The sequence below is a fragment of the Rhincodon typus genome, chromosome 3 (genome assembly GCF_021869965.1).
Source record: "Rhincodon typus isolate 14 chromosome 3, sRhiTyp1.1, whole genome shotgun sequence".
NCBI classification, from domain to species: domain Eukaryota; kingdom Metazoa; phylum Chordata; class Chondrichthyes; order Orectolobiformes; family Rhincodontidae; genus Rhincodon; species Rhincodon typus.
The window spans coordinates 113,160,001-113,175,164 of record NC_063334.1 but is presented as its reverse complement, the minus strand read 5'-3'; the positions used below and the strand labels follow the sequence as shown (position 1 = coordinate 113,175,164).

The 15,164-nt window shown below is 40.2% G+C and overlaps 1 protein-coding gene across 2 annotated transcripts in view; it reads right to left on the bottom strand.

Moving 5' to 3' along the window:
* Positions 1-3,150: 3,150 nt before the first annotated feature.
* spata4 (spermatogenesis associated 4) overlaps positions 3,151-15,164 on the bottom strand; it is a 49,658-nt gene continuing 37,644 nt past the window's right edge. Inside the window, exons 5-6 of one of the 2 annotated variants that reach the window (XM_048595222.1) lie at positions 6,953-7,066; positions 3,151-3,520 (exon numbers count right to left, since the gene is read on the bottom strand). In XM_048595222.1, the coding sequence (XP_048451179.1) occupies positions 3,396-3,520; positions 6,953-7,066 (239 nt within the window). In that variant the 3' untranslated portion in view covers positions 3,151-3,395. Of the gene's footprint in view, positions 3,521-6,952; positions 7,067-13,499; positions 14,312-15,164 lie in introns of those variants that run through there. The other variant, XM_048595223.1, reaches the window with a different exon arrangement.

Below are 15,164 nucleotides of genomic sequence, written 5' to 3'. Positions count from 1 at the left end.
CTGAACTCACCCACCCTATGGAAAGGACCTTTACTATTCACCTTGTATATGCCCCTCATGATTTTATAGACCTCAATGAGGTCACACCTCAACCTGCTACACGCCAGTGGAAAAAACTATCCCAGCCTATCCAGCCTTATAATTCAAACCCTCCAGTCCCAGCAACATCCTGGTGAATCTTTTTTGAATCCTCTCCAATTTAATAATACCCAGGGCGACCAGCGTACACAGTACTCAAAAAGTGGCCTCACCAATGTCCTGTACAACCTCAATGTGATGTCCCAACTACTATACTCAATAGTCTGAGTAATTAAGGCAAGTGTGCTAAACACCTTCTTAATCACCCTGTCTAGGTGTGACACAACTTTCAAAGAACTATGTACCTGAAACCCTAAGTCTCTCTGTTCAACAACAGTACTAAGGGCCTTATTATTAACTGTTTAAGTCCTGCCCTTGTTTGTTTTACCAAAATGCAGTACCTCACACTTATCAAGATGAAATTCTATCTGCCACTCTTCAGCCCATTGGTCCAATTGATCAAGATCCCTTTGCAATCTTAGATAACCTTCTTAATTGTCAACTATACCACCAATTTTGGTGTCATCCACAAACTTACTAACCATGCCTCTTAAATTCTCATCCAAATTGTTATGTAAATGACAAACAAAAGTGGACACAACACTAATCCCTGTGGAATATCGCTGGTCACAGGCCTCCATTCTGAACAACATCCACCACCACCCTCTGTCTCCTACATCAAGCCAATTTTGTATCCAGTTGGCAAGCTCTCCCCGAATCCCATTTGACCTAGTTAGTTCACCATGCGGAACCTTGCCAAGTTTCCACAAAAGTCCATGTAGACAACTTCTACTGCTCTGCCCTCATCAATTATTTTCATTACATCTTTGCCCCTGACAGGAGAGTCCTCCACAACAATTACTTTTTTGAATCTTGACAAATCCTGCTTCAGATTCATTCTTGTTGCCCAAGATCTAGCTACCCTTCAATTTTTCTCTAAGAGACTAGCCCCTCAGGTTTTTCTGTTTAAGAGAGGAATAGCCACAGGAGACTCCTGAACTACCTTCCTACTTTTCCTGACAGTCACCCATCCATCTGACTGAAACTGCATGGAACCACCTCTCTCAATCTACTTACCATCACACTCTGTGTCTCCTGTATGATCCTCAGTTACTCTAACTGCCTCTCCAACCGATCCAAATGGTCTGATATGAGACAGATCCAAACACAGCTGCTGCAGATAGTCTCCAGGGACAGTCAACTGTTCCCTAATCTCCCACAGCTGGCAGGAGTATACCACTCCATTGACTGTGATAATTGCCCCTTAAAATTTGCTCACATAGATTTGCCTAAAAAGACTCACACTTCTCTCAAATCCAGCATTCGTAGGGTGATTAGTGCTGACACACTGCTTGGAGAACTGAAAAAAAGACATTGTATGTTATAAAGCCCAAAGAAAAAGCTCTAAAAGAACCTTTATTTTAAAATAAAGTACAAACTACCCTTCCCTTACCCATAAGTCTTAACTTTATGCATGCAAAAGAGATATTAGTATTTAAAATCATAATACTGCTCAGGAATATGGTTTTAGATCCTACCAATGAGTGGATGGAATTTGAATTTGATTAATAAAATCTAGAATTGCAAGATAATCTCAGTAATGGTGATTGTGAAACTATAATTGATTTCCCTGAAACCCTTCTGTTCCACTAATGTCTTTTGGCAAGGTGATCTACCATCTTTATCTGGTCAACTGTTCTCTATAATGACCTAGCAACTGGTCCTATGCATTTTAGGAAGCATACGAGGATCACTGACTGACTTTACCAGAATAGTACCGGGGATGAAGAATTTTATCCACAACTTCAGTTGGGTTCAGCGAGAGTAGGGTGTTCTCCTGGGGTAAAGGAAATTGAGATGACATCCAATAGGGGTGTACAAGATTATGGCAGGTATGGACAAGGTAGACAAAGAAGAATTCTTCTCGTTGGCTGATGGAACATGAGCCAACAGACACAGGTTTAATATTCTGGGGAAGAGATATTGGGTGAATGCAAGGAAGAATTTATTTTTCATGTGGCGAAGACTACTCACCTGGAACTTGTCTACAAGGGTGTTGAAAACTGGGAAGCTCCATGATTTCAAAGACAACTGGAAATAGGAACATAAAGGAAATAAACTTGTAGGATTGCAGAAATGGCATGGCAGTGTGGAACTTGCTTGTTCATAGACAGTCAGTATGGACTCAATGGGCCAAATGGTCTTCACTGCTACAAATGACTATCTCCAAATGGTTTTGCACCAAGATTCTGTGGATCTAAAAGTCTGTAACAGCAAAATTCAAGTAGTTCCAGCAAACAAAGAATATTCACTCTCTTAGGACTCCATCTACACATCCCACAAACCAATCAGCTGCTTTCTCTGTGGGATGTGGGTGTCCCTGGCTGGTCAGTATTTATTGCCCATTCCTAATTACTCCTTGAGCAGATGGTGGAGAGCTGCCATGAACCACAGCAATTCACGTAAATGTACGTACATCACAGGGCTGTTGGAAAAGGAATTCTAAAGGGACAGGACTCATTGCCACACGACTCCTGACCTCTCCAGAGTGAGTGATCATAGTTTCAAGCTATAGCATGGCAGGTTTAAAACAAAGGTAAGGAGGAATAACTTCTTGCAAAGGGTCACGAATTTGTGGAATTCACTAACCCAGAGTGTTGTGGACATGAGGACAGTGAATAAGTTTAAGGAAGAGGTAGATTTTCAATTAGTAATGGATTAAAGGGTTATGGCAGAAGTGGGTAAGAAAGTGGAGTTGAGGCAAAGATGATGATCGGATTGAATTGTGGAGCAGGCTCAGGGGGCTGAATTGCCTACTCTGCTCCAAGTTCGTATGACCACTAAACTGACTTTGCTGGAAAGCGTGCAGGATTGGGGTACCGTTATTGAATGAGAATAAATCATGTCCCGTTGATTAAGTGCCCAACTGATTCTAGGTTCAAGCACAAAAGCTGCCGACTTGCGGTGAGGTACTGAAGATGAATTGTGCATTGTCAAAATACCCATTGAAAAGTACAGCTTTTCAAGCGAGAGGGAAAGAACTCAAAGACACTTTTAAACAGTTGCCTGACATCAAAGGCTGTAAAGAATTTTATTTCATATAAAATAACAGCAAAGATCCATCTTTATTAATGCCTGAATTCAAGAGAACACTACCATGTCAGGCTTAGTCAAATTATTCGTAAAATTTAATTGAGCAAAGTACTATTCCATATGATTCCATACTAATACGTTTCACATATATCTTTTAAAATAAGACAGTTCAGTTTTATCACTGAACCATCTATGACAATCATTAACTCTATTTCAGACACACTTTACTGTCCAAAGTTGCAATTTTGACGATTTGCAGACAGTGACTGTGAGTCTCTAACCACTTGTTTCACATTGATCTCCTTGAACAGAACATTACTCTTACTCCGAATTTCTGAGGTGGTAGTTTCTGAAACAGGAGGGAACAAAATAAATAGGAAAAACAATGTAAAACCCACCAAAATTAAAACACTTAGTATTAAATTTTAAATCTGGCTATGACTGTTTAAGAATAAAGACGTTGAGTCACAGGTAGACAGGGTGGTTAAGGTGTTTAGCATACTTGACTTCATTGCTCAGACCATTGAGTAAAGGAGTTGGGATGTCATGTTGAGGTTGTACAGGGCATTGGTGAGCCCACCTTTGGAGTACTATGTACAGTTCTAGTCACTCTGCTAAAGGAAGAATATAATTAAATTGGAGAGTGTTCAGAAGAGATTTCCAAGGATGTTGCTGGGAATGGAGGGCTTGAGTTATAAGGAGAGGCTGGTTGGGTATCATTAAATTGAACAGGGTTCAGAAAAGATTTACCAGGATGTTGCCAAGAATGGAGGGTTTGAGTTATAAAAATACGTTGGGAGTTTTTTCACTGGAGAGTAGGAGGTTGAGGGTGACCTTACAGAGGTTTATAAAATCATGAGGGGCATAAATAAGGTGAATAGTGAAGGTCTCTTCCCACAGGAAGGAGATTTCAAAACTAGGGAACATATTTTTAAGGTGAGAGGAGAAAGATTTAAAAAAAAAGGACAACTTTTTCACACAGAGGGTGGTTCATTTCTGGAATGAACTGCCAGAGGAAGTGATAGATGCAGGTACAGTTACAACAGGTAAAAGACATTTGGACAGGTACATAAATAGGAAGGGTTTAGAGGAATATGGGCCAAATGTGGGCAAGTGAGACTAGTTTAGTTGAGAAACTTGGTCAGCATTGGACCAATTTGACTAAAGGATCTGTTTCCATGCTGTATGACTCTTTCACTAACAGTATGAGGTTAGAGAAGTATGTTTAATGTTTTACTGTCAGAAAATAAACTTAAAACAACTGGAGAAATTTTCTTCATTGAGCAAAGAGGGAAGAAACATGTTCAAATTGAAATCATATTCACTATTTGTTTTTAATCTAGGTTTCAGCGTTGTATCTATCCTTCAGGATGCCAAATTTAGAATTCCTTCCACAAAACATACCATTTATATTCCCATCTGGAAATAGAAAGACAAATCAGAGGTGCTTAGAAAGTATCAGAGGACAGATATCTTGTTAGGATTCTTGCTGTCTTTTCATTACTTGTGTTTTTACTGTTTTATCTTTTGGCTTGGAGCTGTGAATGGAGAACTGTGAGCTGAAGATGACCGTTGGACTTTGAACAGCAGCTGGTGTTAAAAACAGGATAAATAAGCCTGGAAGTTACTTGCAAGTTGGTTCTTGATCAAAGGGATTCCAAAGAATCTGTCACCTGGGAAAGCAGCATACTTAAACAGATAACAGATGTTTGGCCATCAGGAACATAGGAACAGGATTAGGCCATTCAACCCATCAAGTCTGTTCTGCCATTCAATGAGATCATGGTTGATCTGTGGCCCTAACTCTATATACATGCCTTTGGCCCATATTCTTTAATGCCTTAGAGAAAAGTTTGTTAAGCAATCTCAGATTTAAAATTACAACTGATCTAGAATTGACTACAATTTGTGGAAAGCAGTTCCAAACATTTACAACGCTTTTTGTACAGAAGTCATTCCTAACATCCCTCTCGAATGGTCTGGCCCTAATTCTCAGACTAGGCCCCTTAGTTCAAGAATCTCCAACCAGTGAAAATAGTTTATCTTTATCTACTCTGTTGTGTCTTATTAATTTCTTGAAGACACCCTTGAAGTCCAAGCATCCTTCTTATAAACCTACGTTTTATTCCTTCCAAGGCCAATATATCCTTCCTGAGGTGTGGAGCCCAGATCTGCCCACAGTAGTCCAAGTGGGGTTTATACAGGGGTTTGTATAACAGCAGCATAACAGCTGCATTCTTATGCTCTAAACCTCTAAAGGCCACCTTTCTTGATTATTTTCTGCACTTGTTCAGGACATTTTAAAGATCTGTGCACCTGAGCCTCAAGTCTCTTTTGACAGCCACTGTATTTAACTGCACACCATCTAGATGTATTCTGTTTCGGCTCAAAAGGGATAGCCTCGCATTTGCTTACATTGAGCTCTATCTGTCACAGTTTTATCCATTTACTTAATCTATCAATATCCCTTTGTAATTTTACGCTACCATCTACAATAATTACTACAATGCTGCCCAACTTTGTGTCATCTGCAAATTTGGATACATGATTTTCTATCCAATTAGCCAAAGTCATTAATAAATAATATGAATAATTGAGACCTAACACAGATCCTGGTGGGACACCACTGGTCTCACCCTGCCAATTTGAGTACCTGCCAATTTATCCCTACTTTGTCACCTGCCAGTCAGTAATACATTAATGAGGTCAGTACCTGGGAATTGGTACCAGCAAGTCTGGAAGGGAAAATGATGGTCAAACAGTTTGAACTGGTTTTTGGAAAGTGTTTCTGTGAGGAGGAGTTTGGCTGCTGATGTTACAGTATTAAGGTCTGAAAGCTACACATTCAACCTTCCACTATCAGCTATTGGAAGTTCAGAGAAGAGAAACTCAGTTACAAGTATCACCGAAACTTCCTCAGAGTGAACTGAAAAGGTGACACCAATCAATGTCTTCAGAAAATCAACCAAGAAAGAATCATCTATGCCCGTGAATCATGAGAAGCATCTCAGCGATCTAACCAGTTTTGTTTTATTTAAATATTTATCCCTTTACTGTTTTATTTTTTCTGTCTGTCTTGTGAGAATGGGGTTGAAAACAATGATTATTGGGCATCATAGACATCAATTAGATGACTTGGTTTTTTAAATTTTGCTCTGCTAAAGTTACCGTACTGCTCATAAATTGCTAAATCTTTTGTTTAGGCTACAAACCTCGTGTCCAGGATTTTATTCAGAGTCTGAGATCATTTGTTCAAAAAGTCTGGTTACGAACCATTGGGGTTCAATTTTGAGAGGCTTTGAAGGATTTAAGTTTACTGTATTACAAATAGAGAGGTAGGAAGGCTGATTTGATTCAGCTGAGTGTTTCCATGTCACAATAATCTTAGTAAAAGAGGGACATGGATCACCAATTCAGCAAGAAACTCTAATAGATGCCAAAAAAAAATGAAATATTCTGCAAATTGCCATTTGACACAACAAGTAAAGCAGTAGCAACGATAAGTTATAGGCTGTTTGGATTTCAGAGAACATTTGCTCAGGACTGTTTTGAATGTTCCTCAAAATCGAACAATCTGCTGACAGAACATTTTCAGCTCACTCAGGAAGAACGGAAATACCAAACAGCTGAGTTCAGAACAAACAGGGAAAAACTGGAGGGAATCAAATCTTCTATTACAAATAACAAAAATATGAAAAGAAGGTAAGAAATGATTTTACAAGTTCAAGAGAGCAGGAAACAATTTTCAGAGTGAAAGAGAATTAGGAGAGTATGATCTTACTTGATTCAGCCGTTTCTGTTCTTTTGCTGTCAGGATACAAACACTCATACTGATATTGAGGGATTGGAAGTCTGGTTGCTCGCTCTCCCAGTGTGGGCTTCAACTTATAGCGCTCTTTTAAAAGAATTGATACTTTGAATCAATAAAGGTATACACTAAACTCAGGTAAGCTGTACTATCAAAAAGTTGATAAATAAGGATTACAGTTTTTGTGTTTATGGAGAGAAAACCAGTTCAAAGGAATTTACGATATTCTTTGCTAAAAAGGCAATTTCAGCCAAAGGTACCATCTGTTCCATCCAAATGTAAATGAAGTGATGTTTCTTAATTAGGGTTTATTTAGCATAAAGTGACATGTATTTAGAAAAAGAAAAAAGCAGTCTGAACATTGCTCCAGATTGTGTAGGCTAAATCCAATGACATTGACACATAGGAATGTAGTAGACCAGAAATCAAAACAACCACAACCCATAAGTCAGTTTGCAGAGTCATCTCAAGCCAGTACAGTGACTATTTGTACTGACCTATTGGTCACAATGACCAGATTATCAATAAATCAGCAGACAGCAAAGCTCAGTGTTCTAACATTGGCTCTGATTTTTACAAGGAATGAAATCAGATTGTGCAAAGGGTGAAGTCATATGTTAAAGCCTGGAAAGGTTTTAATTCACAGGATTAACCACTGATTCTTGTCTGGATTGGTAAAGTAGTCTTCATGAAAAAGATCAGGAACAAAAACAAAGTTGCTGGAAAAGCTCAGCAGGTCTGGCAGCATCTGTGAAGGAGTAAACAGAGTTAATGTTTCGGGTCCGGTGACCCTTCCTCAGAACCCTGTGTACTGAGGAAGGGTCACCAGACCCAAAACGTTAACTCGGTTTTCTCTTTCACAGATGCTGCCAGACCTGCTGAGCTTTTCCAGCAACTTTGTTTTTGTTCCTGATTTACAGCATCCACAGGTCTTTTGGTTTTCATGAAAAAGATGTTTGGCAATTTTTTTTATGATTGAATAGCACTGAACCAAATCATTTGTGGTTGATATCACTGTTCAAGTACTATAAAGTACTGGTGTGCTTTTTTAAAGGCAGTGTCCTTCAAACAGAGCCAGATGTACATCAAACAACATCATATGGAAACTTAACATGCTTCTCCTCAGTTCTTGTGTCTGCTCATCGTTAATTAATTTGCATTGATCCAGCAATTCTAAACAAGTCAAATCTCTGCTAAAATGACACTAAAAGGAATATCATGTGACTATTCTAAACATTTGGTCTGCTAATGTAAGATTTCTAAAGCTTAATTTGTTTCCATACCTATATTCTTGCAAACCATATTTTTCGATTCAAGTTTTAACAATACACAGGTTAATAGCTAGAGGTAAACAATACTGACAGGACCTTAACTGGTAACTTCATTGTTTTTTATTTCACTCATGGAATGTGGGCATCATGGCGTGGGCCAGCGTTTTTTTGCCTATCCCTAGCTGCTCTTGAAAAGGTGGTGGTGAGCTGCCTCCTTAACCCACTGCAGGCCATGTTCTGTATACTGACCCACAATGCCGTTAGGGAGGGAGTTCCAGGATTTGACCCAACAATACTGAAGGAGAGGTAATAGATTTCCAAGTCAAGATTCTGAGCGGATCAGAGACGAACTTGCAGGTGCTGGTGTTCCAATGTATTTGGTGCCCTTACCCTTCTAGATGGTAGAGCTTGTGAACTGGAAGGTGCTACCTAAGGAGCCTTGGTGAATTTCTATAGTGGGTCTTGTATATGGTACACAGCTTCTACTAAACATCAGTGGTGGAAGGAGTGAATGTTTGTGGATGTAGTGCCGGAAAATGTCAAGTTTCTTGAGCGTTGTAGGAGGTGCACACATCCAAGTAAGTGGAGAGTATTTCATCACATTCATGACAGGATAGTTTCTGGTAAATGGTAGCCCCTCGGATGTTGATAGTGGGGGATTCAGTGATGGTAATACCATTTGTCAAGTGACAATAGTTAAGATTCTCTCTTATTGAGGATGCTACTTGCCTAGTATTTTTGTGGCACAAATGTCACATGTCCACCGAAGTCTAGATGTTGTACAGATCTTGCTATAATTAGACATGCTTATTGTTTGACAAGTTATGAATGATTATGAACATTTGCAATTATCAAGGAACATCCAAACTTGTGACGGAGAAAATGTAATGATGAAGCAGTTGATGATGGCTGGGCCAAGGACACTACCCTGAGGAAATCCTGCAGAAATGTCCTGGAGCTGAGACAATTGATCTACAATTACAATAACCTATGTGCCAGGTATGACTGAAACCAGCAGAAAATTTTCATTCTTATTGCCATCAAGTCCAGTTTTGCTAAAGTCTCCATGATATCAGTCAAATGGAGCTTTGATGTCAAGAGCAATCACTCTCACCTTATCTCTGAATTCAGCTCTTTTTCCATGCTTGAACTAAGGCTGTAAAGGTCAGGTACTGAGTGTCCTTGGCAGAACCCAAACTGGGTGTCAATGAGCAGATTATTCCTAAGCAAGTGCTGCTTCATAGCACTGTTGGTGATCCCTGGACGTCACTTTATTGATGATTGAAAGCAGACTGATGGGATAGAAACTGACAAGATTGGACATGTCCTTCTTTTTGTGCACAGGTATATCTAGGCAAATTTCCACATTGCTAAGTAAATGACAATGTTATAGATGTGTTGGAACAACTTGGCTAGGTAAGCAGGAAGTTCCGGAGCATAAGTCTTCAGTATTGCCAGAATTTTGTCAGAACCAATAGTTTTTTCAGTATCAAGCTTTATATAATACAGAGTTAATTAATTAATTGCCTAAAGACTGGCATTTGTCATTCTGGAGACCTCTGGGGGAGGCTGAGATGGATCATCCACTTGAAGCTTGTAGCCAAAGATTGTCGCAAATGCTTCAGTCTTATCTTTTGCATTTAGGTCCTGGGATGCCCCATTATTGAGGATTGGGAATCTGGATTCTGGAAGGGTTCCAGTAGATTGAATAAACATGAATGTGACACTTGTTTGAGAAGGGAGGTAAACAGTAAGCAGGAAACTATAAATTAGCCTAATATTTGACATTGGGAAAATGCTAGAGTCCATTATTAAGGAGCAAATAGCAACATTGTGAAAGGGAAATTATATATGACAAATTATGGAACATACTGCTTGAGAGGGTTGTGAAGACAGGTACTGTCATAACAATGAAGAAGCATTGCCATAGGCTTGGTGGTCCTAAGTGGCTGTTGCAATGCTGTATGACTGTATGACTCTATGACTCTAAATTTGCTAGAATTCTTTGAGAATGTATCAGCAGAGTTTATAAAGGAAACCAAGTAGACATAATGGATTTGGATTTCCAAAAGGCATTAAAGGAGCCACATAAAACGTTTTGTACAAGATAGGTATTGGGGGTAACATATTAGCATGAATGGAGGATTTGTTAACACATAGAAGACAAAGAGTCAGAGGTAATGGGTCTTTTCAGGTTACAATGATGTTACTAGTGGAGTGCCACAAGAAACAGTCATAATGCTTCAATTATTTACTATTTATGTCAATATCTTGGAGGAGGGGGCAGAATATAATGTATTCATATTTGCTGTTGATATAAACATAGGTGGGAGGGCATGTTATGATGAAGACATAGGGAATTTGCCAGGGAATACAAATAGGTTATGTAAGACAGCAAAAACCTGGCAGATACACCTTAAAGTAGGAAGTGAGAGGTCACACATTTTGGTAAGAAACAAAAGACGGATTATGGGAGAGACTGCAGAAAATGTGCAGCACAGAAGGATCTAGATGTTCTTGTGCACGAAACACAAAACAATGCGAAAAGGTGCAGCAAGTAATTAAGAAAGCAAATGGAATTTTGCCTTTCATTATAAGGGGTTGAAGTCTTGTTACAACTTGTACAGGGGGTGGGGTTGCCTTATGAGTGAGAAATGAAATCAAATCAATAGGAAGAAACAAAGTAGGGTCAGATGGTGTAGAATCTGTGTGGGTAGAATTGATGAACCGCAGAGGTAAAAAAACCATAGTTGGGCTTGTGTATAGGCCACCAAACAGTAGTCAGGAGCTGGGGTGCAAGATACACCAGGAGTTGGAAAAGGTGTGTAAGAAAGGCAAAGTCACAGTGATCATGGGGGATTTCAATACACAGGTGGACTGGGAATATCGTGTTGGTAGTGGATTGCAAGAAAGAGTTTGTGGAATGTCTACAAGATGGCTTTTTGGAACAGCTCGTGGTGGACCCCACAAGGGAACAGGCAATACTGGATTTAGTGTTGTGCAATGAAGCAGACCTGATAAGGGAGCTTAAGGTAAAGGAACCCTTAGGAGGCAGTGATCATAAGATGATAGAATTTACTCTGCAATTTGAGAGGGAGAAGATAGAATCAGAGGTAACAGTATTACAGCTGAATAAAGGTGACTATAGAGGTATGAGGGAGGAGTTGGGCAGAACTGACTGGAAGAGGAGCCTAGCAGGAAGGACGGTGAAACATTAATGGCAGGAGTTTCTGGGAGTGATTCAGGAGACACAGCAAAAATTCATCCCTAGGAAAAAGCAGCATGGTACAGGGAGGATGAGGCAACCATAGCTGACTAAGGAAGTCAGGGATAGCATAAAAGCAGAAGAGAAAGCACATAATGTGGCGAAGGGCAGTGGGAAACCAGAGGACCGGGAAGCTTACAAAGACCAACAGAGGGCAACAAAAAAAGAAATAAGGAGGGAAAAGATTAAATATGAGGGTAAGCTAGCCAGTAATATCAGTGAAGACTGTAAGAGTTTCTTTAGATATATAAGAGGCAAAAGTGGACATTAGACCACTGGAAAATGACGGTGGAGACATAGTAGTGAGGAACAAGGAAATGGCTGAGGAACTGAATAATTACTTCACGTCAGTCTTCACGGTGGAAGACACAAGTAATATCCCAAAAATTCAAGACAGTCAGGGGGCAGAGCTGAGTATGGTGGCCATCACCAAGGAAAAGGTGCTAGTAAAACTGATTTGCCTGAAGGTGGACAAATCACCTGGACCAGATGGACTTCACCCCAGAGTTCTAAAGGAGATAGCTGAAAAGATAGTGGAAGCGTTAATGGTGATCTTGCAGGAATCACGACAGTCAGGGAGGGTCCCAGAGGCCTGGAAAATCGCTAATGTGATACCCCTGTTTAAAAAGGGAGTAAGGCAAAAGACGGAAAATTACAGGCCAAATAGCCTAACCTTGGTCGTGGGCAAGATTTTGGGGTCCATTGTAAAGGATGAGATTTCTAAAAATTTAAAAGTGTATAGTAAAATAGGGCAAAGTCAGCATGGTTTCGTCAAGGGGAGGTCATGCCTGACAAATCTGCTAGAATTCTTTGAGGAAGTAACGAGCAAGGTAGACCAAGGAGAGCCAATGGATGTTATCTACCTGGACTTCAAGAAGGCCTTTGATAAGGTGCCACACAGGAGGCTGCTGAGTAAGATAAGGGCCCACTGTGTTAGAGGCAAGGTGCTAGCATGGATAGAAGATTGGCTGTCAGGCAGAAAGCAGAGAGTGGGGATAAAGAGTCTTTCTCGGGATGGCAGCCGGTGATGAGTGGTGTTCCGTAAGGGTTGGTGCTGGGACCACAACTCTTCACTTTGTACATTAATGATCTAGATGAAGGAACTGTGGGCATTCTGGCTAAGTTTGCAGATGATACAAAGATCGGTAGAGCGACAAGTAGTATTGAGGAGGTGGCGAGGCTGCAGAAGGACCTGGACAGGTTAGGAGAGTGGGGAAAGAAGTGGCAGATGGAGTACAATGTGGGAAAGTGTGAGGTCATGCACTTTGGTAAGAAGAACAAAAGCATGGACTATTTTCTAAATGGGGAGAAAATTCAGAGGTCTGAGGTGCAAAGAGATTTGGGAGTTCTAGTCCTGGATTCTCTCAAGGTAAACTTGCAGGTTGAGTCAGTAGTCAGGAAGGCAAATGTAATGTTGGCATTTATTTTGAGGGCTTGAATATAAAAGCAGGGATGTACTACTGAGGCTTTATAAGGCGCTTCGGAGGAGGTTCACAAGAATACTCCCAGAAATGGAAAGTTTAACATATGAGGAATGTTTGAAGACTCTGGGACTATACTCATTGGAGTTTAGAAGGATGAGGGGGGATCTAATTGAAACTTTCAAAATACTGAATGGCCTGGACAGAGTGGAGGTTGGGAAGATGCTTCCATTGGTAGGAGAGTCTAGGACCCGAGGGCACAGCCTTAGAGTAAAGGGAAGACCTTTTAGAACGGAGATAAGGAGAAAGTACCTCAGCAAGAGAGTGGTGAATCTATGGAATTCACTGCCACAAAAGGCTGTGGAGGACAGGTCATTGAGTACATTTAAGACTGAGATAGATAGGTTCTTGATTATCAAGGGGATCAAAGGTTACGGGGAGAAAGCAGGAGAATGGGGTTGAGGAACTTATCAGCCATGATTAATGGCGGAGCAGGCTCGATGGGCCGAATGGCCGAATTTCTGCTCCTATGTCTTATGGCCTTATGGATTGGTGAGGCTGCACCTCGAGTACTGTGCACGGTTCAAGTCCTCTTAGTTAAGAAAAGGTATATTAGTATTGGAGGTAATTCAAAAAGGATTCATTGGATTGATTCCTCAGATGAAGAGTGGACTTATAAAAAATAGCTAAATAGCCTTTATTTATTAGACTTTAAAAGAATGAGGGTGATCTTATTGAAGCATACAAGATTCTGAGGACTTGACAAAGTGGATATTGTAAAGACGTTTTTACTAGTAGGGGATCTCAAACTTCAGAACTTGGTCACAAAATATGGGGTACTCACTTAAAACTGAGAAGCAAAGGAATTTTTTCTCTCAGAGGGAAATGAACATCTGGAATTCTTTTATTTCAGACAGCTGAGGAGGCTGGATAGATTTTTGAATTATCGAGGAGTTGAAGACTTTAACAAGCTGAAACTAAAGAAGAATTGAGGTCTGGGACAGATCAGCCATGATCTCATAGAATTGCAGGGCAGGCCTGAGGATCTAAATAACCTACTCTTGCTTCTATTTATTATGTTCTTCCTGGGCCCTATGCTCCGGAATTCCCCCGGCCAACCTCAAACTTTCCAACACTGCACCCACCCAACCCCCTACAAAGTGCGCACACGCATGCACACACACACCCAACATCGTCATCAGCAATCACTTGCTAATGTGTATAACTGTCCACTTAGGAAATTCTGTGTCACAGATCATGGGTTCTTTGAGTCCTTGTGTGGCTGATGAGCCTGATCCTGCAACCGCATCTCCAAACACAAGTGTTTCTAGGAGGTGGAACTGGTCCTTGGCCTTGAGGTTGTTGGCATTCCTTTCTCCAGTTCTTTTTCCGTACATCCTCTTGCCACAGTGTCTTCTCAACGAACCGTTCATACAGGAGAGACACAACACACACATACACACACACACACACACACACATATATATATACACACAGAATAAAATGTTCTTTAAAACTCTTAACACCTCCCTTTTTGGTTTTATGTCAGTTTTTGTATGATAATGCTCCTGTGATGCATTTTGTTACGTGTAATGGACCAGACCAATCTCCTGTAAATATATCAAGCAGATAGCTTAGACCCTATTTTTTCTTATTTAAAGGCAAGTGTAAGGTGCTGTGTTGCTGATGTAATTTGATTGGTTATACTTGGCTTTAAGCAAAACACACTTTATTCTTACTCGATAGTTAAAATACAAACAAAAGATTGAAGAATTAGTCTAATTTTAAATCTATTGGAAGACTTAACAGAATAATAGATTATTTAACTACTAAACAGCAACCTTTCTAATATAGTAACATCCCATAACCTACCCTTGGCAAAGGCAAATTCATTAAAATAGGTTGTCTCATGTGCAATGTCTCTCTAGTCCAGGAGGAAAGAACATCAAGAGAAAATTCTGCTATAGAGAGAGAACTCCAGTCTTTTGCTGTGGCAGAGAGACAGCTTTCATAGCCAGCTTCAAAACCCCAGCAATTACTGAAAGCTAGACTAAAACCCTGGTTCCGTGTGAGTCTGACTCCACCCATTCATGCCTCTCCTATTGTTCCAACTTTTTTTTTAAAAGAGCCCAAGGCCTCACAAGCTGTTTATTGAGTGGAACATACCACTTGCTACCTCTGTCTCAACCTCTCTTCGTTAAAAAAAGGACAAAACTACATCTCTTAAA